This window comes from Sciurus carolinensis (assembly GCF_902686445.1).
Source record: "Sciurus carolinensis chromosome 14 unlocalized genomic scaffold, mSciCar1.2 scaffold_124_arrow_ctg1, whole genome shotgun sequence".
Classification (NCBI taxonomy): Eukaryota; Metazoa; Chordata; class Mammalia; order Rodentia; family Sciuridae; genus Sciurus; species Sciurus carolinensis.
Genome location: NW_025920109.1, coordinates 2,094,155 through 2,119,459, shown reverse-complemented (window position 1 = coordinate 2,119,459; position 25,305 = coordinate 2,094,155). Strand labels below are relative to the sequence as shown.

Here is a 25,305-nt window from a genome sequence, read left to right as displayed (position 1 = left end):
AGACAAACTCAAATAAATAGGTTTTTCTCATACTAAATTAAGGTACCAAAAAACATACATTGAAAAAAATATAGCCTATTAAACAAATGGTGCCGGGAAAAAATGGAAATTCATATGTAGCAAAATGAAATCAAACTGTATCTCTAAACCTGTGGAAAAATCAACTCAAAGGTGAGGAAAGATAGAGGCACTATAATAGAAACGCTGCAATTAATAGAAGAAAAAGTTGGACCAAATCTCCACGTAATCAGCTTAGAAATTGACCTCCTTAACATGTCTCCAAAAGCACAAGAAGTAGAATCAAGGAACCATAAATGGGATGCACTCAAAATAAAATTCTTTTCAGCAAAGGAAACAATCTCTAACAAGAAGAGAGTGCCTACAGAATGGAAGAAAATCTTTACCATATACACATTAGATAAAGTGGTAATCTACAGGATATATAAAGAAATCAAAAAACTTACCACCAATATAACCCAATCAATAAATGGGGTAATGAACTGAAGAAACACTTCACAGAAGAAAATTACAGGTGATCAACTAACGTAAAAAATTGCTCATAATCTCTAGCAATTAGAGAAATGCAGCTCAAACCTACTTGAAGATTTTATCCCACTCCTATTACACTAAGAGTTTTAAAAAATAAAACAAAAAGATATTTTGATGAGGATGTATGGAAAAAGATACATTCATACATTGCTGCTTGGTCTACAAATTGATATAACCATTCTGAAAATTTTATTGAGATATCTCAGGAAACTCAGAATGAAACCACCATTTGGCCCAGGTATCCCACTCCTTGTTTTAAACACAAAGGATTTAAAACCAGCATACTACAGTGACTCAGCCACATCATTGTTTATAGCAGCTCAGTTCACAAAAACTAAACTAGGGAACCAACCTAGATGCCCTTCAACTTATGCATGGATATATAAAATGTAGTATATGCAGACAATGGAAAGTTATTCAGACTTAAAGTAAAAGGAAATTATGGCATTTTCTAGTAAATGCATGGATGTAGAGAATACCACAATAAGTGAAATGAGTCAAACCCAGAAAACTAAAGACCAAATATTTTCTCTGGTAGGCAAATGCTGATCCATGATGGTGTGGAGGTAAAATGAATAGTCTTTGGATTGTGCAGAAAGTAGTGAGGGGAAAGGAATCAGTGGAAGGAGGGGAGTTACAGGGAAAAGATCTGGACATCATTAACCTGAATACATGTGTGATGACAGTACCTTCGTGTCTGCAAAACTTGCAGGCAGTGGAAGGAGAATTTATACTCAATTTGTGTACGATTTGTCTGAAAGCATTCTACTGTCACATATAACTATTTGTAAACAATTAAAATTAGTTTTTGACAAATAAATGTTTGCCACATTCTTTATATTTGTAGGACTTCTTTTCAGTATGATTTCTGTGCTAGTGAGAAATGTATACTTTTCCATTAAAGCTTTGTCACATTCTTTGCATTTGTAGGGCTTCTCTTCAGTATAATTTCTCTGGTTGTGAATTAGTCACACTTTTTAAATAAAAGTTTTGCCACAATCTGAACATTCCTCAGGCTTCTCACCAGTATAAATTCCTTGTTGTAAAATAAATTTTCATTTTAAAATAAAAACTTTGTCACATTCTTTACATTTGTAGTACTTCTCTCCAGTATTAATTCTATGATAGTCAATAAGGTATGATTTGTAATTAAAAACATTTTGCATGTTGTATATTTGAAGGTCTTCTCTCCAGTATGAATATTCTGTGGTGTTTGATAAGATTCCATATTTGATAGAAAGCTTTGTCACATTCTTTACATTGGTAAGGCTTCTCTCTAGTATGAATTCTCTGGTGTTGAGTAAGGCATGTTCTTCCATAGAAAGCTTTGCCACATTCTTCACATTTGTAGGGTTTCTCTCCTCTATGAGTTCTCTGGTGTTGACTAAGGTCTGATTTATTATTAAAGGCTTTTTCACATGCTGTACATTTGTAAGGCTTCTCTCCTGTATTAATTCTTTGATGGTGAATAAGGTATGATTTTTTACTGAAAGCTTTGCCACATTCTTTACATTGGTAGGGCTTCTGTCCAGTATGAATTCTCTGGTGGCCAATAAGGTATGATTTGTCACTAAAAACTTTGTTGCATGTTGTACATTTGAAGGACTTCTCTCCTGTATGAGTTCTCTGGTGTTTAGTAAGGTGTGACATTTGACGGAAAGTTTTGCCACATTCCTTACATTGGTAGGGCTTCTCTCCTGTATGAGTTCTCTGGTGTTGAGTAAGGTGTGATATTTGACAGAAAGCTTTGCCACATTCTTTACATTGGTAGGGCTTCTCTCCAGTATGAATTCTCTGATGACAAATAAGGTATGATTTTGCATTAAAAACTTTGTTGCATTAAAATCTTTGTTGCATGTTGTGCATTTGTAGGGCTTCTCTCCAGTATGATTTCTCTAATGGTGATTTTGCATTAAAAGTTTTGCCACATCCTTTACATTTGTAGAACTTTTCTCCAGTATGAGTTCTCTGCTGTTGAATGAAACATGGGACTTGATAATTTAAGTTCTGATGTTCACTCTCACTTAAAGTCCTCCATATTTGCCTGTGTTGTAAATAGTCAAGGTCGCAATTTTTATATTTTCCATTAGTCACTTTTTGAAATATATGTCTTATGCCCTCGTCTGGTGAAAATGCTTTGGTAGTATGAAACATCATTGCTGAAATAAATGAAAGTTTAAAAAAATTACTTAGGAGACTGGGATGAATATATTTAGTATATATAACAGGAAATTATAGCAGAGTTAGCAATATCAGGACATCAGCAGTGTAGCAGACTGGTAAACCTAGGCCATTATTACTTCAGAAATATGTTACAGAAAAATGTATAGTCACAAATATGTTGTAAAAATTACACAAATTATTGTAGAGAGCACAATATCCAAGATGACTATATTTCTATGGAGAGCAATATAATATAGGGAAGGAATGTGTTTTACTTTTATTAAACAAAGTCTTTAATTCTTTCTTATATAGCATTGTGTAATTAGGAAAAAAGATCTACAAGCTGCCTTCACCCTCAAGTAGAATAAGGGAAATATAAAACATACACCATTTCTGGCTTCTTTGAAGACTGTGTGAAAATGGTTTCTGTCTCCCAAGACACAGAGATATAGAAGTATCAGGTAGATTTTGGATGCTAGTACAATGGATATTCAACAAGTAAGAGGGAAGGAAATTTAAGAAGAAATATGGACAAAATTTTAAAGAGAGATATAAATATGTGTGTCTAGAAGATTCTACATGAAAACAAATTTTAGAGACAATAAAACCCTTGCACACCTATGTCAATATTACTTAGATGAAGCCAACACATGGAAATCAATACTAATAAGTTGCATTTTTATTATTTCTGTTATTTGCTGAATTGTTTCATTGACAAATTCAACTTTGTGTATTTACTAATTGTATCATTGCATTTTAATGATTTATACAAGGTGATGTGACACATATATTAGTAGCGAAAATATTATTTTGTAAAATTATCAGTTTTTTACTTACAAATATTGCATTTATTCTATTAATATTTATCAAGAACATATTATATAACAGTCACCATGTGGTATAGCAAAACTCCTGACCACATTTTGTCCATTAAAATAAAAATTTGTAGACTGAGTGACAGTATGCCAAAACTCTACAAAACACAGTACCTGGTGACCACAGTTATACTCTCTGAATTCCTAACTTTCACATGTGAATCAGATGCTCCTGCAACTGACTTTCTATGTCTGCTGCATTTCACATAATGTAGAATGTTTCTTACTAATCCCATATCACTGTAACTGACAATACATTTATTTTATAGGAAAATAGTAAAAGTATGTAAGTACCATGTTTTTACTCATTCAGTCATTAATAGGCACATAGATTTATTCTGTAAGTTGAATATTAGGAATCATGCTTACACTGAATGCAATAGTGGAGATATGTTTTCAACATGCTGAGCTAATTTCTGAAGGATACATATTTTGTACCAGCATTTCTGAATCATGACGTCAGTCTACTTTTATTTATTTTTATATGTGGTGCTTGAGATTATGTCAAAGAGTGCTATACAACTGAACTCCAATACAATTTAAAAATTGTTTGAGACATAATGTTTCTAAGTTTCTGTGACCTGCCTCAAACTTGAAATTCTTTCAAATGTCCTCCCAAATTTCTGGGATTTTAAGCATGTAGCTTGAAATTGTACTTGGCTATTTTTTATTGATTTCAAAACTTCCACATTGTCTTCACAAATGTCTTTATAGTCTACTGTTGACTGTTTTTTAAATGTATAAAACAATTAAAAATAGTACCACACATAAAGATAAGGGAAATGAGGGATTAGTCAAATTAATAAAGCAAAACATTAGAAATTGAACATTAGGTTAGTGAGTTATGAATTGCCCAAAGAATGCTAAATAACCATTTAAAGGAGGATTAGTGAGCTAAATTCACAGAAAAATTGTTAATATAAATAAGCAGAAATTTTGTATGTTAAGAAATTCTTAAGGGAATGTGTCTGAGAGAGGCAGGCATGGTGTACAAATCTATATAGTCCCAGCAACATCAGGGAGGCTGAGCAAGGAGAACCATGAGTTCAAAGCCAGTCTTAGCAAATTCGTGAGATCCTGTGGGAAAAAAAAAAACTATAGAGTATATTTAAAAGGAATTGGGAATAAAAATATATAAAGTTAAGTGTGAGAGGAATCAAAGCATGCCACTATGAAATGTAGTGAACCATATGTTAAACCATTAAGCATATTAGTAAAAAAAGAAATATAGAATAAAACTTACAATGTAGGAGTGGTGAGTTCTTCACCTTTAAAATTGTATTAGATTGTTAATGCATTATTATAAAGCAAATAAAAGCAACTCAACTAGCAAAATTAAATCTAAAAGAAGGAACTGCCAAGGCAGTAGCAAGAAACGGAGCATGACATACTCTTAGGAACCTTCTGTGGCACTCCAGTTCCAGGCTGCTGGGTAAGATGGGGGACCCAGGAAAAGGGTGCAGACTCTGCCCTGCAGACCTCCAGAACTATTGCTGTGACTGCTCACTGGTTGACCTAGGCTGTGAAAGACATGGAGACCTCTCTGCATGACCTGATGGTGGCATTTATCTTTCCAACCCAAGACCCAGGACTCCTTGGCTGTCAAGTCTCCTGACTCAATTATGTTCAAAGTTGCACTGAGAATACCACCATTGGAATGTATTTCAAGAAGAATGGTGACCAATAAAAAGTGCCAATTCCAGAAGGGGTGTGAATGTATGACAGAAAGTTTGGCCAATCAGCACAGACTAGGGTCCTCCTAGTATATGCAGTCTCCAGTAGATGACACCTCATTCTGAGAAAGGGAAACAAAAGTCTATTTATCCCAGAAGGTGAGAAAAACTGTGGAACATGATGGGTGGAACAATGACACCTTTCAATACTTGGTGTTTGTTCTACCAAAGAGACCCTGCACAGTAACAAACTATTTGATCAATTGGAAATGCTCAGTATCCTTCAGGATGTAGAAGACCTGTGTATATATTATGAAACAGCTGCTCTCAACTTGCCCCACAACCATTTAAGACTTTTGCTACATCTGTACATTCTAAATTTTAAACAGGTTGCTGATATATGTTACGCTTATAATATAATGTTACATAAATATCCATTGGTTTTAAAAAGTCAGAAATGTTTCCTGGAAGTGATATTGAATGGAGTTGTTAGACAAACACAATGAATGACATTGTCCATGTTTATTCAGGGGGTTACAGGACATGGAGAATACTTTGACCTTGAGAAGGGAGGGTCCTAGTCCAAAAATGTGTAAATTACATTTTTCATATTATAACCATTGCTTGGTGTATGCATTTTACTCCTCATTCCTGCATATATATTTGACAATGCTAAGTATTTTTTAGAGATATCAACTTTTTTAGATATTTTAAGGTTTAAAGTAGAAGTAAAATATAACACACTTTGTAAATTACTTTTTTGAACATTTCTAGGAAATGTTTTGCGGAGGACAACAGCCAAAACACCTGTTGAGTAATAAGCATTGTATGCTGGTTCTCTAGAGCACCATGCCAGTGTGCTTACAATGAGTAACCATTGATCCAAAAGTAACCATTGATCCAAAGTCTGTGGGTTTTGTTTTACTTTGCTCTGTACATAGTGTATATAAAGATCAAACAAGTTGTAATCTAAACCTAGTTTTTCTAGATGTTATTGAGTTTGCCACTATGACAAAAGTAGAATTAGTAAACAAATTTTGTATGTTTGGTGCTAAAATTTCAAGAAAGGATTTTCATCTTAAAGTTGAATCATTAGAGCACACTGGGTTGGTGAAGGACCAAAATGCTCATATTTTAAAGTCATTTTCAAATTAGAAGTATTGTTATATATGTGCAATTTCTTCAAGACTGTCATGTACATAGTGGACAAATTGAGTTTTTGAATGAAACATCAAGTCTGTCTAGATGTTTAGAAGTGCTGATGAATCTTAAATGTACAGGTACTAAAATATCCCTTCATAAGTGTAAATGTTCTCTCTGATATGTGGAGGCTAACACACAATAAGGTGGGGGGAAAAAGAATAAAATTTCATTGGATTGAATAAAGTGAAATTAAGGGAAGGAAGTGTATATGGGTATAAGAACGATAATAGAATGAATCAGACATGTATTTTCTATGTTCATATATGAATACACAAGCAGTGTAATGCCACATTGCATCCTACCACAAACATGGAAAAGTTTTATTCCATGTATGTACATACATCAAAATACATATTACTGTCTTGTATATCTAAAAAGAATAAATTTTTTTAAAAAGAAAAAATAATAAATCTAAAAGAAATACAAATAATGCAATCTACAGGGAACTCTAAATCTAAGGAAACAAATAGAATGAAAGCAAGGAATAGAAGAGTATTACATAAAAATATAACCAAAAGAAAGCTGAAAGGGCCAAATTATGATATAGAAAACAGTTTAAAGCAAGAAGTTATCTGAGATAAAATGTGTTTTAAATTAAAAAAACTTTGAAAATAAGCAAAATAAATATTATATGAAGATTAAAAAAAGCTTTCCCTAGCTTACTGCAAAAAGAATATAGTTTCAACTCACACCATATATCTAAGACATAAAGTTAAGATTGACAGAAGAAAATAAATAGAAATCAACACATGAATATCTGGAGAACCAATATACACTTGCTGTAAAGGAAAAGTCAAAAACATTGGAAATTAAAAAAATAGTAGACTTTGAAAATAATTTAAACTAATTTGACTTATATACTAATTGTTTTCAATAGAAATGGAATATCAAAGTGGATAAACCAACAGAAAATTAAAAAACCAAGTGTTAATATGTATAAAACTATTAAAATTATTTTATGATCATCAGAGAATAAAGTTAGAAATCAAAAGTGGAAAGGATGTTCAAAAATCACACATATGTAGAAACTGATTGAACAGTCTTGAACATAACCTTTTTCCAAAATTGAAAGATTAAAAGACCTTTGTACTTCTCAAAGATATCTGGAAACTCCATATAAATATCTCTGAAACTCCCAATGATATCTTTTGCAAAGACAGAAAAAACATATTCCAGAAATTTTATGGAATCTCAAAGTTTTATGGATATATCAAGTATATTAAAAATAGAAACACAATTGGGAGAAGGTTGTTTCATGATTTGAAAACATTAAAAACTCTAAAATTTAATTGGTAATCATGACATCCATTAAGACAGATGGATGTAGTGAATTCTGAGTGTAATAAAGTCTCGCATATATAGCAAATTAAGACATTTGAACACAAAAGTTTATTCCAGCACTAATTGACAGGGGTACTATGATGAACCAAAGCAAATAACACTTGTAATGAGTGGATGGAGCAATTTGCAATATAGAAACTACAGAATATGTTTCAAAATAAAAGGTAATAAATTTTTGCAAAATCTATAATCAGGATAAATCTTTAGTACATTATGTTAACTGAAATATGTCACTACCACAAAGAAAAATATGGGCAAACTCTACTTATATAAGACAAGTAAAAACAAATAAATAAACAAACAAGCAAAAATCCTTCTGAACAGAAATGAGAATGACATTAGTTATAGGAGAAGACAGAAATAAGCACTTGTTTACATAGAAATATATTTATCGATTTTTGAGATGTAAGCATTCTATAGATACAGGTCAATTTGAATTAATATTGCTGAACAGTATTCATGATAGGGTGAGAGAACAAGAATTGTTTTGTGGTTTTGATCACAATTAAAATTATAAACAACACATAAAAATAAAAAGAGTCTTAAAATGTTTGAAAGACACCTTTGAAATGCTATGGTCTTTATCATATAAATAAGAAAGAATTCATAAATATATATATAAAGAGTAGGCATATAATGCAGAATTACTATTGTAATTCTGAGGCAGGGAGGTAATAATTTCAATGCCATCCTCAATAACTTTGTGAGAACCTATATCCAAATATATATAGAAAAGGGCCGGGGATGTAGCCCATTATTAGAGTACCCTGGATTCTATCACTATTATATTCACATATAAAAAACTTACATTACTATGTAAATATATAGGATAAAAAAATCAATGTGGATAAAATATAAAATTCATTTAAAAAGGTATACTATTTACACAAACAAGTAAAAGCATATAAAATTTTATTGGCAATGGAAACAAGAATAAGCATACCTTTATTCCAAAATTTCCTAATATCTGAAATAATGGAAATTGTCATATACTCATAAAATATAGACAAAAATAAAACAGTGTTACTTGAATTGAAAAAAACCTCTCCTACAACATAAAATGTCTATAAAATGAAAGAATAAAGAAAAGGAAAATTTAACCAACCATAGATATATTATTTACAAACACTTTCACATAACTACAATCTGTAACTATCACTACATACCACAAAAGAGCATTTATTGTGAAACTTGACTTTCATTTCACAGAAAATCCATTACAAGTATTTATTTATAAAGAGCACATGTAAGTGAATTTTAATGAATAAATATATAAATAATATTAAACTGCTTTAGGATATTAATTTATTAAAGTGGTTTGACCTAGAATTTTTCAAAAATGTGCACATTATCACCTGGAGGTCCACAAATAACACAAAATATTTTAGATCATGGTGGCACTCACTAGCAAAGGTGAGTTGGGTGGTTAATTTAAATGAACTTGGACATCGCTGTAGACACACAGGTTATTTTAAAGAATTTTAAAACATGATAAAAATAGGGAAGTACGTATTCAATGGTAACAGGAGAAATAAACATAAGCCTCTGAAAAAAACTTTTCTGCTAGATAACTTCTCCATCAACATTTTTGAGTTTGGCTTCTTTCTTAAACTTTAGTTTTCTCAACTGTCTCTTCTTATAAGTGTGGTCACAATATTTTATATCACTGAATTACTCTCAGTATCACTTTTCTAAAGTGAAGAATATATAACATACCAAGGAAGGGAGAGATTAAAGACTAAAAGAAATGACATTAACATTTTTATATACCTAAAGTGCCCTGTTTTTCTTGGAAGAACAAATCTGAAACACATTCTTACAGAGAAGTTCCCAGAAGATGTTCATCAAGTGAAGAAAATTAAATAATTATAATTATTTAAAAATTGTGAAGGGAAATTATGCATACCCAGGAAGACCAAGTTTCTGTAATTCTCTAACATCACATCTCTATGTAAGTTTTGTTGAGATGGCTGAAGGCATTTCTGCTCCTCTTCAGTGAAATCAATGGCCACATCCCTGAATGTCAACAGTTCCTGAAATAAGAAGAGGTAAATAAATAGTACAGAGGAGAAGGGAGCAGCCCAAATTTCATCTGACAGTGGTTGTGGACCATGGATCGACTGGAGGAAGCTCTCAAATGCATGAGGCCTTGGACTGACCAGAAAACCTCTGTTGAAGATGTGAATGTCTACTGTTAGCCTGCAGACCAACTGCAGATCACCAAGGAATCACCAGTTGCCTGATGGTGCCTGGAAGTCCACTGCCACAGTACCCACAGTTTTCATTACACATGACTGCCAGAATTTTGAGACAATAATCAGGACCTGTAGGACCTGTGTATGGACTGACAAAGCCCCAACTTCAGAACCCCTCAACCCAATTGACTGCACCCTACCAATGGGAATCCCAGAACAACTGACAACACCTCATGTCTGGGACCCCTGAAGTAGACAGATGACCACACTCTGCCCCAGGACCCCTTCCAAACCAACCACACCCTGTCTCTAGGACACTCAGCCATTCACACCCATGCCCTGAGATGCAGTTCCCCATTTGTCAACATACTTGTAAGCCAATGTGTCCATCTTGGATTATCTCAGAAGTGGAAGTGTCCATCAATAGGTGGGGCAAGTCCCATCCTGAGATGCCTGCTTGAAACTGGAAGCTCATTGTCATGTTCCTCTCATGCAGCAGGTTACTGAAGAATGGGAGCTTTGAATAATACATAAATGTTATAGTGCAGGGTTTTTCTTTAATACTTTTTGAAAAATTGTATTTGTTTCTTTACCTTTTCTTGCTCTATTTTCCTTTCATTTACCTGTTTCATCAGTCTTTTTCTCCCTTTTGTCATGCTAACAACCAATTTCTTTTGATTACATTGTCACACTTTCTATGATCTAGAACTTTTATATACTCTTTTCTAATCTCATTAAAAGTTACATGCTACACCCTTCCCCATTCACTTTGTTCTCCATTAGAAACTTCACACCTTACTGCAAATTTATCTGTTATACTGTAGATAATAACTGAACTCATCCTCTCTGTTTATTATGACAATATCATTAATGTCTTCAAAGGGGGCTATTTTGTTTATGTCTGCATATTACCTGTACTGTGTGCTGCTAATATTGATCTCCCCCTTAAAGAAGAGGTTTTGGAAACCTATAGGGTCACTATAAGCCTTTAGGGGGAAACTGGAACACCAAAGATCTGCAGTGCTAAAAGGGATCATACATGAATAACATAAAAAAAAAAAACAAGGGAAGAAAATGTTTCAAGCAAACCAAGATTCTATATTCAGAAAGTCAAGTGACAGCATGGTAGAAGAAATGTCAGAAAAGGATTTCTGAATATACATAATTAAAATGATTTATGAAGCAAAGGATGAAATAAAACAGTAAATGCAGGCAATGAATGATCACTCCAATAAGCTGTTGAAAGAGCAACTTCAGGAAGGAAAAGATCACTTCAACAAAGAGATATAGATTCTCAAAAAAAAAAAAAAAAAAAAACAAACCCAAATGGAAATCCTTGAAAACAAAGAACTAAATAAAAAACTCAATGGAGATTATCACTAACAGACTAGATATCTTGGAAGAAAAAAAACCTCAGATAATGAAGACAAAATATTTAATCTTGAAAAGAAATTTGACAAGAGAAGATGGTAAGAAATCATGAATGACACCTCCAAGAACTCTGGGACATCATGAAAAGATGAAATTTAAGAATTAATGGGATTGAGGAAGGCACAGAGATACAAACCAAAGGAATGAACAACCTGTTCAATGACCTGATATTAAAAAATTTCCCAAACCTGAAGAGTGAAAAGGAAAATCAAATGCAAGAGGGTTACAGAAAACCAAATGCACAAAATTACAACAGATCCACACCAAGGCACATTATAATGAATATACCTTGCATATAAAATAAAGATAGGATTTTGAAGACTATAAGAGAAAAGCATCAGATTACATATAGGGGAAAACCAATATGACTATCAGCAGATTTCTCAGTCCAGACTCTAAAAGTTAGAAGGGCCTGAAACAACATGCTTCAAGCTGTGAAAGAACAGGGTTGCCAACAAAGTATCCTATACCCAGCAAAGTAACCTTCAGATTTGAAGACAAAAAAAAATCCTTCCATGATAAACCAAAGTTAAAAGAATTTACAAATAGAAAGTCTGTGCTACAGAACATTCTCAGCAAAATATTCCATGTGGAGGAAATGTAATACAGCAAGGTAGGTCAGCAAAGGGAGGAACTACCTTAAAGGAAAAACCATTAAAGGAGATACCAACTCAAATTTAAAATGAAAAATAAACCTGAATGATTGGGAATATAAATCATATCTCAAAAATAACCCTGAATGTTTATGGCCTAAACTCATCAATGAAAAGAAATAGGCTGGCAGAATGGATTAAAAAGAAAGATCCAACAATATGCTACCTTCAGAATACTCATCTCATACAAAAGGACACTGCAGACTAAATGTAAAAGGATTTAAAAAACCTACCATACACAGGGTCTCAGTATAATAGCAGGTGTTTCATCCTTATATCAGATAAATTGGACTTCAAGCCATGGTTAGTCAGAAGAGATAAAGAAGGTAATTTCATACTGTTTAAGGGAACCATAAATCAGAAAGACATAATTATCATAAATATTTATGCCCCCCAAAATAGGGCATTTATGTACATCAAACAAACCCTTCTCAATTTCAGGAATCAAAGAGACCACAGCATAATAATTCTGGGTGACTTTAACACACTGCTGTCACCACTGGATTCATCTTCCAAACTAAAACTAAACAAAGAAACCATGGAACTCAATAAAACTATAAATAATGTAGACTTAGCAGACATATGTAGAATATTCAATCCATTAATGAGTAATTACACTTTCTTCTCAGCAGCACATGGATCTTTCTCTGAAACAGATCATGTTATGCCAAAAAGCAGCCCTTAGCAAATACAAAAAGAGATACTACTTTGTATTATATCAATCAAAATGGAATGAAATTGGCAATCAATGACAAAATAAAAAACAGAAACTACTCCAACACCTACAGACTAGATAATATGCTACTGAATGAAGCATGGGTAACAGAAAGCAGGGAGGAAATAAAAAAATTCTTAGAGGTAAATGAGATAGATAATACAACATATCTAACCTCTTGGACACCATTAAATAAGAACTGAGAAGAAATTACATTGCATGGAGATCATTCAAGAAAATTATAAAAAGTCAACAAATAAATGACCTAATATTATATCTCAAAGCAGTAGAAAAAAAACAGAAATATGTCAAAGTAGTAAAAGACAAAATAATTAAAATCAGAGCTGAAATCAAAGGAATTAAAACACAAGAAACAATTAAAAAATTGACAAAACAAAAAGTTGTTTTTCTGAAAAAGTAAACAAAATAAATAACTCAGTCACACTAACAAAGGAGAGAGAAAATTCAAATTACAAAACTCGTAATGAAAAAGGAAATATCATGACAGACACCACTGAAATACATAACAAAATGAGAAGCTACTTTGAAAATCCAAACTCCAACAAAATATAAAATTTTGAAGACACAGACAAATTTCTAGAGACATATGACCCACCCAAACTAAAACTGGAGGACATAAACAATTTAAACAGATCAATTTCAAGCTTTGCAATACAAGAAGACATAAAAATTCTATGAACCAAGAAAAGCCCAATACCAAATTTATTCTCAGTTGAGTTCTACAAGACCTTCAAAGAAGAACTCATTCCAATACTCCTTAAAGTATTTCAGGAAATATAAAAGGAGGGAACCCTTCCAAACTCATTCTATGAAGCAGTATCACTCTGCTACCAAAACCAGACAAAGACACATCAAGGAAAGAAAATTTTAGACTGATATCTCTGATAAATATAGATGCAAAAATTCTTAACAAAATTTTTGCAAATCACCTACAAAAACATATAAAGAAGATAGTGCACCATGATCAAGTGGGGTTCATTGCAGGGATGCAAGGTTGATTCAACATCCAGAAATCAATAAATATAATTCATCACTTTAATAAGCATAAGGTAAAGAGGTAAAGAATCATATAATTATTTCAATAGATGCAGAGTGTTTGACAAAATACAACACCTCTTCATACTCAAAGCATTAGGAAACACAGGAACAGCAGGAACATACCTCAACAATGTAAAGGCAACTTACATTAGGCCCACAGCCAACATCATTCTTAATGGAGAAAAATAGAAACATTACCTTTAAAAACTGGAGCAAAACAAGGATGCCCTCAATCACCACTTCTACTCAACATCATTTTTGAAATACTAGCCAGAGCAATTAGACCAAAGAAATTAAAGGGATATGAATAGGAAAAGAAGAACTAAAAGTATCTCTATTTGTCAATGACATGATTTTATATTTAGAGGATCCAAAAACATCCACCAGAGAACTTTTAGACCTAATAAATGAATTCAGAAAAATAGCAGACTAGAAAATTGACATACATAAATCTAAAGCATTTTAATTCATAAGCAATGTAATATCTGGAAGGGAAATGAGGAAAACAGCTCTGTTCACAATAGCCTCAAAAAAAAAATACTTGGGAATCAATCTAATCAAAGAGATGATAGATCTCTACAATGGAAACTATGGATATTAAAGAAAGAAATGGCAGAATATCTTAAAAGATGGAAAGATTTCCCATGTTCTTGGTTAGGAAAAAATAATATTATTGAAATGCTCATACTTCCCAAAGTGTTATACATATTTAATGCAATTCCAATTAAAATCCCAAAGATGTTTATCATGAAAATAGAGAAAAAAATCATGAAATTAGTGTGCAATAACTAATGAACCAAAAAAGCCAAAGCAATCCTTTACAGGATCAGTGATACAAGAGGTAACACAATAATAGACCTTAAACTGTACTATAGAGGAAGAGTAGCAAAAACAGGATGGTATTGGCACTGAAATAGACAGGAATACCAATGGTACAAGATAGAAGGAACAGAGGCATACCCATATAAGTACAGTTATTTCATAATAGACAAATGTGCCAAAATCTTACAGTGGAGAAAATATAGCCTATTAAAAAAATGGTGCTGGCAAAACTGGAAATCCATGTGCAGTAAAATGAAATTAAAACCCTATCTCTCAGGAGATCCAAGATGGCAGATTAGAGGTAGGTTGCATTCCGTGTTGCTCCGTAACTCTGGTTTCAAGCAGAGGATATCTGTTTCTTGGTGAGGCAGGTTTTGCTGCTTATCGATCCCCTGCTGTTTACCCCATTTGTCTGCTGTTACCTCCTGCAGTCTGCCAGCATATCAATGCCTTTTTTGAGTGCAGATTGCTCACTGTCAGGCAACTTTTGTCCACCATTTGCCTGCCTCTCACCTGTCCATCGCCTGCCTTCCATTTATCCATCACCCACTGCACGATGTTCACCTCCTGATCATCCAACAACAGTCAGTAAACTGATCGCCGAACACCAGTGGAGTACCAGCTGCCTGCTGTTGCCTGGAAGTTCACTGTTACAGTACCTGCAGGTTTGATTACATGTGGCTGCTGCCATTTTGAGACAACAGCCAGGCCCTGTAGGACAGCTGACTGGACTGACTAAGCCCCATCTCCAGGATCCCTCAGCCTGACCATGACTCCCTGCCTCTGGGGCACTCATATCAACTGACTGATCCCTGCCACCAGGAACTCCAGACCAACTGACTATCACAGGGACACCAGAACAACAGCACCCAGCTTCCAGGATCCCACAACCATGACAAACACAACTGAATACCAGAAACCCTGCCTGACCAAATGCATCCCAACTCCAGGACCTCCAGCTGACCACGTCACACCCTGAGCTGCAGTTCCCCATTTGCCAACAAATTTGGAAGCCAGAGCGGCCTTCTTGGGTTATCCTGGAAGCCATAGATCTGATCTTTAGGTGGGGCAAACAATATCCTGAGATGCCTGCTGGAGACTAGAAGTTCAATGTCAGCTACCTCTCCTGCATCAGGCTACTAAAGACTGGGAGGTTTTGATTACTATATGATGGTTATACTGTATATTTTCTTTTTTCTCCTTATTGAAAAATTTTAAGTTTTTATGTTTTTACTTTTCTTGCTCTCTTTTCCTTTTGTTTGCCTGTTCCTTCAGAGTCTCTTTCTCCCTTTTTTGCATGCTAACATCCCATTTCTTTGGATTACACTGCCACACTTCCTATTTTCTAGAACTTCTGTATATTCTTTTCTTACCCCTTTAACAGTCAAATTCTACATCCCTTTGCATCCTATGTGTCCTCCATTAGAACTTGCAGACCTTATTGCAAATCTGTATTATTGAAGATAATATTTGAACCCATTCTGTTTATTATGACAATTTTGTTATTGTCCTCATAGGGGTTATTTGGTCTAGGATTGCATAGTGTCTGAATTGGACACTGCTAATACTGATATCCCCTTAAAAAAAGGTTTTGGAAACCTATAGGGCCCCTATATGGCTATGGGGGAAATCTGTAATACCCCAGATCTGCACTGCTAGGGGGGAAGATAAATAAACAACATAAAAAACAAGGGAATAAAATGATCCAAACAAATCTAGATTCTATATTAATAGAATCCAATGACAGTATGTTAGAATATATGTCAAAAAAGGACTTCAGATTATACATGATTAAGATGATTTATGAAGCAAAGCATGAGATAAGAGAGCAAATGCAGGCAATGAATGATAATACCAATAAGCTGACAGAGCAACTGCAGGAAGCAAAAGATCATTTCAACAAAGAGATATTCTCAAAAAAAAAATGGAAATACTTGAAATGAAGAAAACAATAAACCAAATAAAAACTCAATGGAAAGCATCACCAAAAGACTAGACCTCTTGGAAGACAGAACCTCAGACAATGAAGACAAAATATTTAATCAAGAAAATAAAGTTGCCCAAACAGAGAAGATGGTAAGAAATCATGAACAGAATCTCCAAGAACTATGGGACATGACGAAAAGAACAAATTTAAGAATTATTGGGACTGAGGAAGGCACAGAGATACAAACCAAAGGAATGAACAACCTATTCAATGAAATAATATCAGAAAAATTTTCCAAAACTGAAGAATAAAATGGAAAATCAAATACAAGAGGCTTAAAGAACACCAAATGCACAAAATCACAACACATCCACACCAAGGCACATTATAATGAAAATGCCTAACATTAAACTAAATATAGGATTTTGAAGGCTGTGAGAGAAAAGCATCAGAGTTCATATAGGGGGAGACCAATACAGATAGCAGCTGACGTCTCAACCCAGACTCTAAAAGATAGAAGGGCCTGGAACAACATATTTCAAACTATGAAAGAACATGGTTGCCAACGAAGAATCCTTTACCCAGCAAAACTAACCTTCAGATTTGAGGATGAAATAAAATACTTCCATGATAAACAAATGTTAAAAGAATTTACAAATAAAAAGGATGCACTACACAATGTTCTCAAAACCATATTCCATGAGGAGGAAATGAAAAACAACAATGTAGGTCAGCAAAGGGAGGAACTACCTTAGAGAAAAACTACTCAAAGGAGAAACCAAGTCAACTTAAAAACCAAAAGAAAGCCCAAATGACTGGGAATATGAATCATATCTCAATAATAACCTTGAAAGTTAATGGCTTAAACTCATCAATCAAAAGACATAGACTGACAGAATGGATTAAAAAGAAAGACCCAACAATATGCTGCCTGCAAGAGACTCAGCTCATAGAAAAAGTCATCCACAGACTAAAGGTGAAAGGATTGGAAAAAACCTACCACACACATGGACTCAGTAAAAAAGCAGGGGTTTTCATCCTTATATCAGATAAAGTTGACTTTAAGTTAAAGTTAGTCAGAAGGGATAAAGAAGAACATTTCATACTGCTTAAGAGAACCATAAATCAGAAAGACAAAATGATAGTAAATATTTATGCCCCAAACAATGGTGCATCCCTGTATATCAAACAAATTCTTCTCAATTTCAGGAATGAAATAGACTACAACACAATAATTCTGGGTGATTTTAATGCACCGATGTCACCACTAGATAGATCTTCCAAAAAAACCTACAAAAGAAACCACAGAACTCAATAACACAATCAAAATCCTAGACTTAATAGACATATATAGAATATTCCATCCATCAATAAGTGGATTCATTTTTTCTCAGCAGCACATGGAACCTTCTCAAAAATATATCATATGTTATGCCACAAAATATTTCTTCCAAAATATGAATTATTATTAAACTGAAGATAACAGAAAAAAAAATCCCAATCCCTCATCCTGTGCAAAACTCAATTCAAAATGTATCAAAGATCTGGGAACTAGTCTTGAGACCAAATAGAAGAAAATATTGGCCCAAATTTCCATCATTGTGACTTAGGACCAGATATTCTCAAGTAGACCCACATAGTGCAAGAAATAAAAGCAAGAATCAATAAATGGGATAGATTCAAACTAAAAATCTTTTTTTTCTCAGCAAAGGAAACAATCAATAATGTTAAAAAATAGCCTACAGAGTGGCAGAAATATTTTCCACACATACTTCAGACTGAACACTAATCTCCAAAGTGTATAAAGAAGTTTAAATTCTTTTCAAAAAATAATACAAAGAAACCAATCAATACATGAGCTAAGGAACGGGGCAGGCACTTCACAAAGATGATATACAGGTGATCAACAAATATATGTAAAAGTGCTCATCATTTCTGGTAATTAGAGAAATACAAATTTAAATGACCCTAAGAGTTCATCTAACTCCAATTAGAATGACTAATATTGGGGATAGGGATATGGTTCAGTTGGTAGAGTGCTTGCCTCATATGCACAAGGCCCTGAGTTCAATTCCCAGCACCACAAAAAACAAATGATTCTAGAATGGCTAATGTTAACAACACAATAAGTGCATGAATAATAAGTGCATGAATGTGGCAAAAAAGGCACACTCATACATTGCTGGTAGAGTTGCAAATTGGTGCAGCCACTCTGTCAAGCAAAATGGAGATTCCTCAGAAAACTTGGAATGGACCCTTCATTTGAACCAACTACCCACTCCTTGTTTTATAACCAAAGGACTTAAAATCAGCATACTGCAGTTATGCAGCCACATCAATGCTCATAGAAGTTCAAATCACAATAGCTTGGTTGTGAAACGAACTGAGATGCCCTTCAACTGATGAATGGATAAAGAAACTATGGTATGTATACACAATGGAATATTACTCAGATATAAAGAAGAAAATTATGGGATTTGCTGGTAAATGGATAAAGTTGGAAATTATCCTAAGTTAAATAGGCCAAGCCCAAAAAACCAAAGGCCAAATGTTTTCTCTGATAAGTGAATGAGGATATATAATGAAGGGGGATAGGAGAGGGAAGAGAAGAATGAAGGAACTGTGTATAGTGTAGAGGAAAATGGGGTAGAAGGGGGTGGGGGAAGGAAAAAGTAGAATGAGACAGTATTACTTACGTGTGTTTTATTACATGAATTGTATGAATATACATTGTGTACAACCATAGAAATGAAAAGTTGTACCCCATTTGTGAACAATGAGTCAAAATGCAGGGAATTCTCAGATATAATTGTACAATTATGAATCAGAGATTACTGAAATGAAGAATCTGATTCAGTTTTTCTTGGATGGAACTGGGTTTTCTGAAAATGTAACAATTTCTCTAGCTATTCCAAGACCATAGTGGGATTAGAGAAACTTTTGAAAGGCAATGAGGTTCATCACATAAAGGAAACATTTACAAGTGAATTTGAGTTCAAATATGTTATGGTATTTATGTATGTTAAGATATCAAATAGCAACAACAACCTCATTTGAATATTTTATTTGTGCTTTGTTTTTCAAATTAAACTTATTTTAATATGTAAAATAAAAATTATACATATTCATGCAACAAAGTTTGATACATGTATATGTTGTATGTTTACAACAGGATAAAAATCTAGTTTTTCAAATAAATGTCATTTTTATTTAATTTTATTGTTTTTTTTTAGTTCTACAGGACAGTAGAATCCATTTTCATGAATGTATACAAGCATGGGATATATCCTATTCTAATTAGAATGAGAATTGTCTTGTGGGTGAGCATGACGGTGGAATTCACTTAGGTATTTTGATATGTATACAAAGAAAAGTTATGTTAGATTTATTCTACTATCTTTCCTCTTTCTATCCTCCTCCCTTCTTTTTTCACCATTGTCTAATATTATGAATTTTTCTTACCCTTCCCCACTCTATGTGGTTTATATTTCACATATCAACAAAAATTCAACCTTTGGAATCAGGAATTTGTTTATTTAATTAGCATAATATTCTTTAGATCCAACCATTTACTGGTAAAAGCCATGGAGTCATTCTTCTTCATGGCTGATTAACAATGCATTGTGTATATATGCCCCAATTTCTTTATCCCATTCATTTGTTGAAGAGCACCTATGTTGCTTTCATAACTTAGCTATTTTAAATTGTGCTGCTATAAATATTAATGTAACTGTGTCACAGTATGCTGCATTTAATGCAGTAAATGCTGCATTTAATGTCCTTTGAGTATATAGTCAGGAGTGGGTTCACTGGTTTAAATGGTGGATCCATTCCTTGAAAAATATCCATACTGCTTTCCATAGGGATTACAATAATCTGCAGTCCCACCATCAGTGTGTGAGAATTCTGTTTTCTGCACATTCTCATGAACAAATGTTACTGATATTCTTGATACCATACTGACCAGACTGAGATGAAATCTCAGGGCACTTTTGATTTGCATTTCTCTAGTGTCTAAAGATGTTCAGCATTTTTTCAAATATTTGTTGATTATTTCTCTATTCTTTGAGAAATGTCTGTTCAGTTCTGTTGTCCCTTTATTGTGTGTGTGTGTGTGTGTGTGTGTGTGTGTTTAAGATTTCTGAATTCTTTGTACATCCTAGAAATTGACAACATAGTTCTTCTCCCATTCTGTAGGCTCTGTCTTCATGTTTCTTTTGCTGTGAATGTATTTAGTTTGATCCACTCTAATTTATTATTATTTGTTTTAATTTTAGAGTCTTTTTTGGGAAATCAGTTCCTGTACCAATGTATTGGAGATCTGGGCCTAACTGCTCTTCTAGTAGGTTCTGTGTTTCTAGAAAAATATGTAGGTCTTTGATCTACTAAGTGTTAACTTTTGTGCAGGGTGAGAAATAGTTATTAATTTTCATTCTATTACATATGGATGGATTTTCCCAGCACCATTTGTTGAAAAGGCTCTCTTTTCTCCAGTGTGCACTTTTAAAATCTTTGTGTAATATAAGGTAACTATATGTATGTGGAATTAATCTATGCATCTTCAATTCTGTTCCATTTGCTTTCATACCAATTTAGTTTGTTTTAACTATAGCTCTTTTCACTGATTTTCATTGTAGAGATACTTCACCTCTTTTGTTAGGTTGATCCCTAAGTAGATTTGTGGTTTTTTTGGAATCTATTGTGAATGAGATAGTTTTACTAATTTCTATTGTAGCTGATTCATTATTCATGCACAGAAATTCAATTGAGTTATGGGTATTAATTTTGTGAGTCTCTACTTTGCTGAATTTCTTCATGAGTTCTAGAAATTTACCAGTTAAGTTTTTGGGACTCTTATATATAGAATCATGGTGCCAGCAAAAAGAAATAGTTTGAACACATTTTTCTTACTCATATCACTTTAATTTCTATCTTTTGCTTAAATGCTTTAGCCAGGGTTTCAATGTGTATGTTGAATAAAATTGGTAACTGTGGATATCCTTGTCTTCTTCCTGTATTTAGTGGGAATAATTTTAGTTTCTCCATTTAGAGTGTTGTCAATCTTGGGTTTGACAATGGTGAACTATCATTTTAATGTGTTTTTGTGTGTAATTTGCCAGTATTTTATTAAAAATTTTTTGCATCTATGTTCATCAAGGGTATCAGCATGAAGTTTTCATTCTTTGATATAATTTTGATTTTGGTATCAGGGCTCTACTAGTTTCATGGAATTAGTTTGTAAGCATTTCTTAATTTTATACATTATGCAAAAATTTGAGGAGTATTGATGTTAGTTCTTTAAAAGTCTGGTAGAACTTGACTGAGAATCCATCCAGTCCTAAACTTTACTTTTTAGTACATGTTTTATGGCTTCTTCAATTTCATTAGTAGAATTTGGTCTTTTCAAATTTTCTAGATTCTCTGATTCAGTTTGGTTAGGTCATACATATCTAGGACTATTCTAACACATTGGAGTATGAGAACAATGTACTTTCTGATACTCCTTTCTATTTCAGTAGGGCTTTTGATAATATTTTCATCATGGATTTAAAAAATTTTCATTGTTTTCTCTTTACTTTATTTAGCTGAGCTAAAAATTTATCAAATTAGTTTAGTGTTTCAAAGAACCAACTTTTTTCACTGATTTTTTAATTGTTTTTATAATGTCAAATTTATTGAGTTGGACTCTGATTTTATTTCCCGGGATCTAATGATACTGTTATGGATTTATTATACTTTGGCTAGGGCCTTGAGATGTAATGTTAGTTTATTTATTTGGTGTCTACCTGTTTGTTTAATAAATTAGCTCAATAATATAAACTTTCCTCTTATGTCCTCCTTCATAGTGGTCCAGAGGTTTTGATATGTCATACCATATTCTCACTTAATTCTAAGTATTTTTTTAATTTCAACACTGTTCACACTGCAATCAATTCATCATTCAATAAAATGATTTGAAATGATTTAGTTTCCAGGTATTTTGGGTATTTTCTACTTTTTGTCTTATAATTGAATTCTAATTATATTTTGCAAAATGTTTCATGTGCTATGAAGAAGTTATATTCAGTCACTGATGGATTAAATATTCTCTATATATCTGTTAAGTCTAGATTTTTTTAGTTGTATAGCATTTTTAGTTTATATTTTTTTGGATTACCTATCTAATGTTGAGAGGGGTGTGTTAAGCTTAACCAGTATTATGGTGTTTTGGACTATTTGATTCTTGATGTTGAGAAAAGTTTCTTGATATATGTAGTTGCTACTTTTAGGATATAAATGTCAATGACTGTTTTCTTCTTGTATTATTCACTTACGCAGAATAAAATGGCCTTCTTTGTCTCTTCTGATTAAGTTTTCTTTGAAGTCCAATTTATCTAAGAAAAGAAACCTCTGTTTGTTTAGGAAGACAACATGAATTATATATTTTCCCCAAACTTTCACCTTCATTCTCTGGATGTCTTTCTTTATGTGTACAGTCTTTTGAAGACAGCATAAAATTGTGTCTTATTTTTCAATTAAATCTGCAAGTCTATGGCTTTTTTTGATGAATTTAGACATTTTGTGTTCAGTGTTATTGAAAGATGCTTTTTCCCCTGTCATTTTGGTTTATTTATAATTTTTAACTTGAGCTGAGTCTCCTTTGAGTATCCTTTTAGTGTTGTTTCTGCTTGACTTTTTTGTTTTTTCTCCATGTATTTTTGAAATATTTCATTAAGTATCTTTTGCAGTGTCAGCTTTAAGTTGTGACTTCTTTTAAATTTTATCATGAAAATTTCTTATGGTATCCTCAAATCAAAACCTTAATTTTCTTTATATAGAATGTTTGGTTGGCATCCATTTTCTTTAGAGTTTGGTGTATAATATTTTAAAGTCTCCTACTTTTTAGGGTCTGGGTTAAAAAAATCAGCTGAGATTTGCATTGGTTTTTCTCAAAATGTGACCAGTCTTTTTCTCTTGCTGCCTGTAAGATTTTATTTTCTGTATATTGACATTTTCAAAATGATGTGACTTGAAAAGGGACTCTTACAATTTTGTATATCTGGAGTTTTGTATGCTTTCTGTATATAATTTTCCATTTCATTTTTAAGATTTTGAAATTTTTCTGATGTTATTTTATTCTTAACATTATACAGTATTTTGTCTGTATTTCAGAGCCTTTATCTTAAAATTTCCTTGCATAATCCCTTAACATCTTTTATCTGTAATCATCTTCTTTAAAGATTATATACTTTGTCTTCAAGTCCTGATAATCTGTCTTCCATGTGGTCTAGTCTGTTGGTGATGATTTCCATTGGATTTTATTTTGGTTTATTAATACCTTCATTTTGAAAATTTCCAATTGATTCTTCTTTAGGATCTATATCTCCTTATTGAAATTACATTTTAATTCCTGTATTTCCTATCTTAATTTATTTATTTTGTCATCTTTTACCTCATAGATTAGTTGAACCATGAACTTTCTGAATTCCATCTCTGGTCTTTCCTCCATTGTTGTGTCAATAGAATCTGTTTTTGAGGTATTTTATGATTTTTGGTAGTTTTTTTCCTTCATTTTTCAAATTGATTGTGTGTCCACCCATCTATCTGGATGGATCCAAAGCAGTAGAGTTTCTACATTTTAAGTCTATAGTGCCCCTCTGTTATAATTACCTCACAGTTTGTGGGAAGATAGTAAAAATGATAGTAAAAATCTTTGCCAAGAATATACAGCAGTAAATTAGGTACTTAGTTTCCTATTTTGACATCTACAGTGTTACTTGGTGTAATATGCAGAAATAGAAGGATCAACAATTTCCATTAGTAAAAAAGTAAATAATCATAAATTATGTGTGGCACAAAGTCAAACAATAGGTGTTCTCTATGACTTCTGCAACATTAATTAGTGCTCTGGCATTGGTGGTAGGGGAAGACATTATATACATCAAGTAGCATTAAGAGATGTTAAGGATCCAATTTGGTATGAGGAAAAAGGAGATAGAAAGGTAGAAAAAGTTTGCAATTTTAAAGAATAATTAGGGAAGATGAAATGGTAACATAGTATGTCATGTTAATGAGAAAGAGGGAGACAAAAATAGAAGAAGGAATATAAAGAGTGGGATAGAATTTGGTTGTTCACAATAGAAAAGAAAGAGGAGGAAAGAGAAATTGAGAATGCAGTGGTGGAAAAAATTATCAAAAAAATCAATCTATGCTAATCAAAAACCTTGACCCTCAAAAAACTGGCCATGAAAAATAACAACCTTCAACAAAAAGACTATAAGTTAGGAAGAGTAACAAGTTTTTATATGTATAGGTGTTCTTGAAACAATTAGTACATATTAAAGTAAAACAAAACACCAAAAACAAAGTAGAACATAACCAAAAATTAAAAAAGTGAAAAACCTAGATGAAAAGTTAAGAAATTATGGAGTCATTTTGACTGTGTTGGACAAATAGTGACCTTATGTGTTTGCTCTCTGTCCCCAACTAATTTTGTTTCTTTTTGAGGTGTGAACTGAGTGTGGGTATATGAGATGTGGGCTGTCAAGCCCTTACTTTTTTATTGCATTGCTCACCAAGTTGCCAGCTGGGTTCTAAGAGTTCTAAACTTCTCTTCTTGTGAGACAGATAAGGAGTGGAATGAAGAGCTGTCCACCCATTACCAGTGTGTGCTCTGCATTGGGTTATATGAGAGGAGGTCCCATGTTTGGAGTTCCTGG

General features: G+C 33.0%; 1 protein-coding gene across 1 annotated transcript in view; it reads right to left on the bottom strand.

Moving 5' to 3' along the window:
• The window catches only part of LOC124973324 (zinc finger protein 260-like), a 154,201-nt gene that overhangs the window by 115,292 nt on the left and 13,604 nt on the right, over positions 1–25,305 (bottom strand). The window contains 1 exon segment of the mRNA XM_047537307.1: positions 1,778–2,378. Coding sequence (XP_047393263.1) covers positions 1,778–2,378 — 601 coding nt within the window.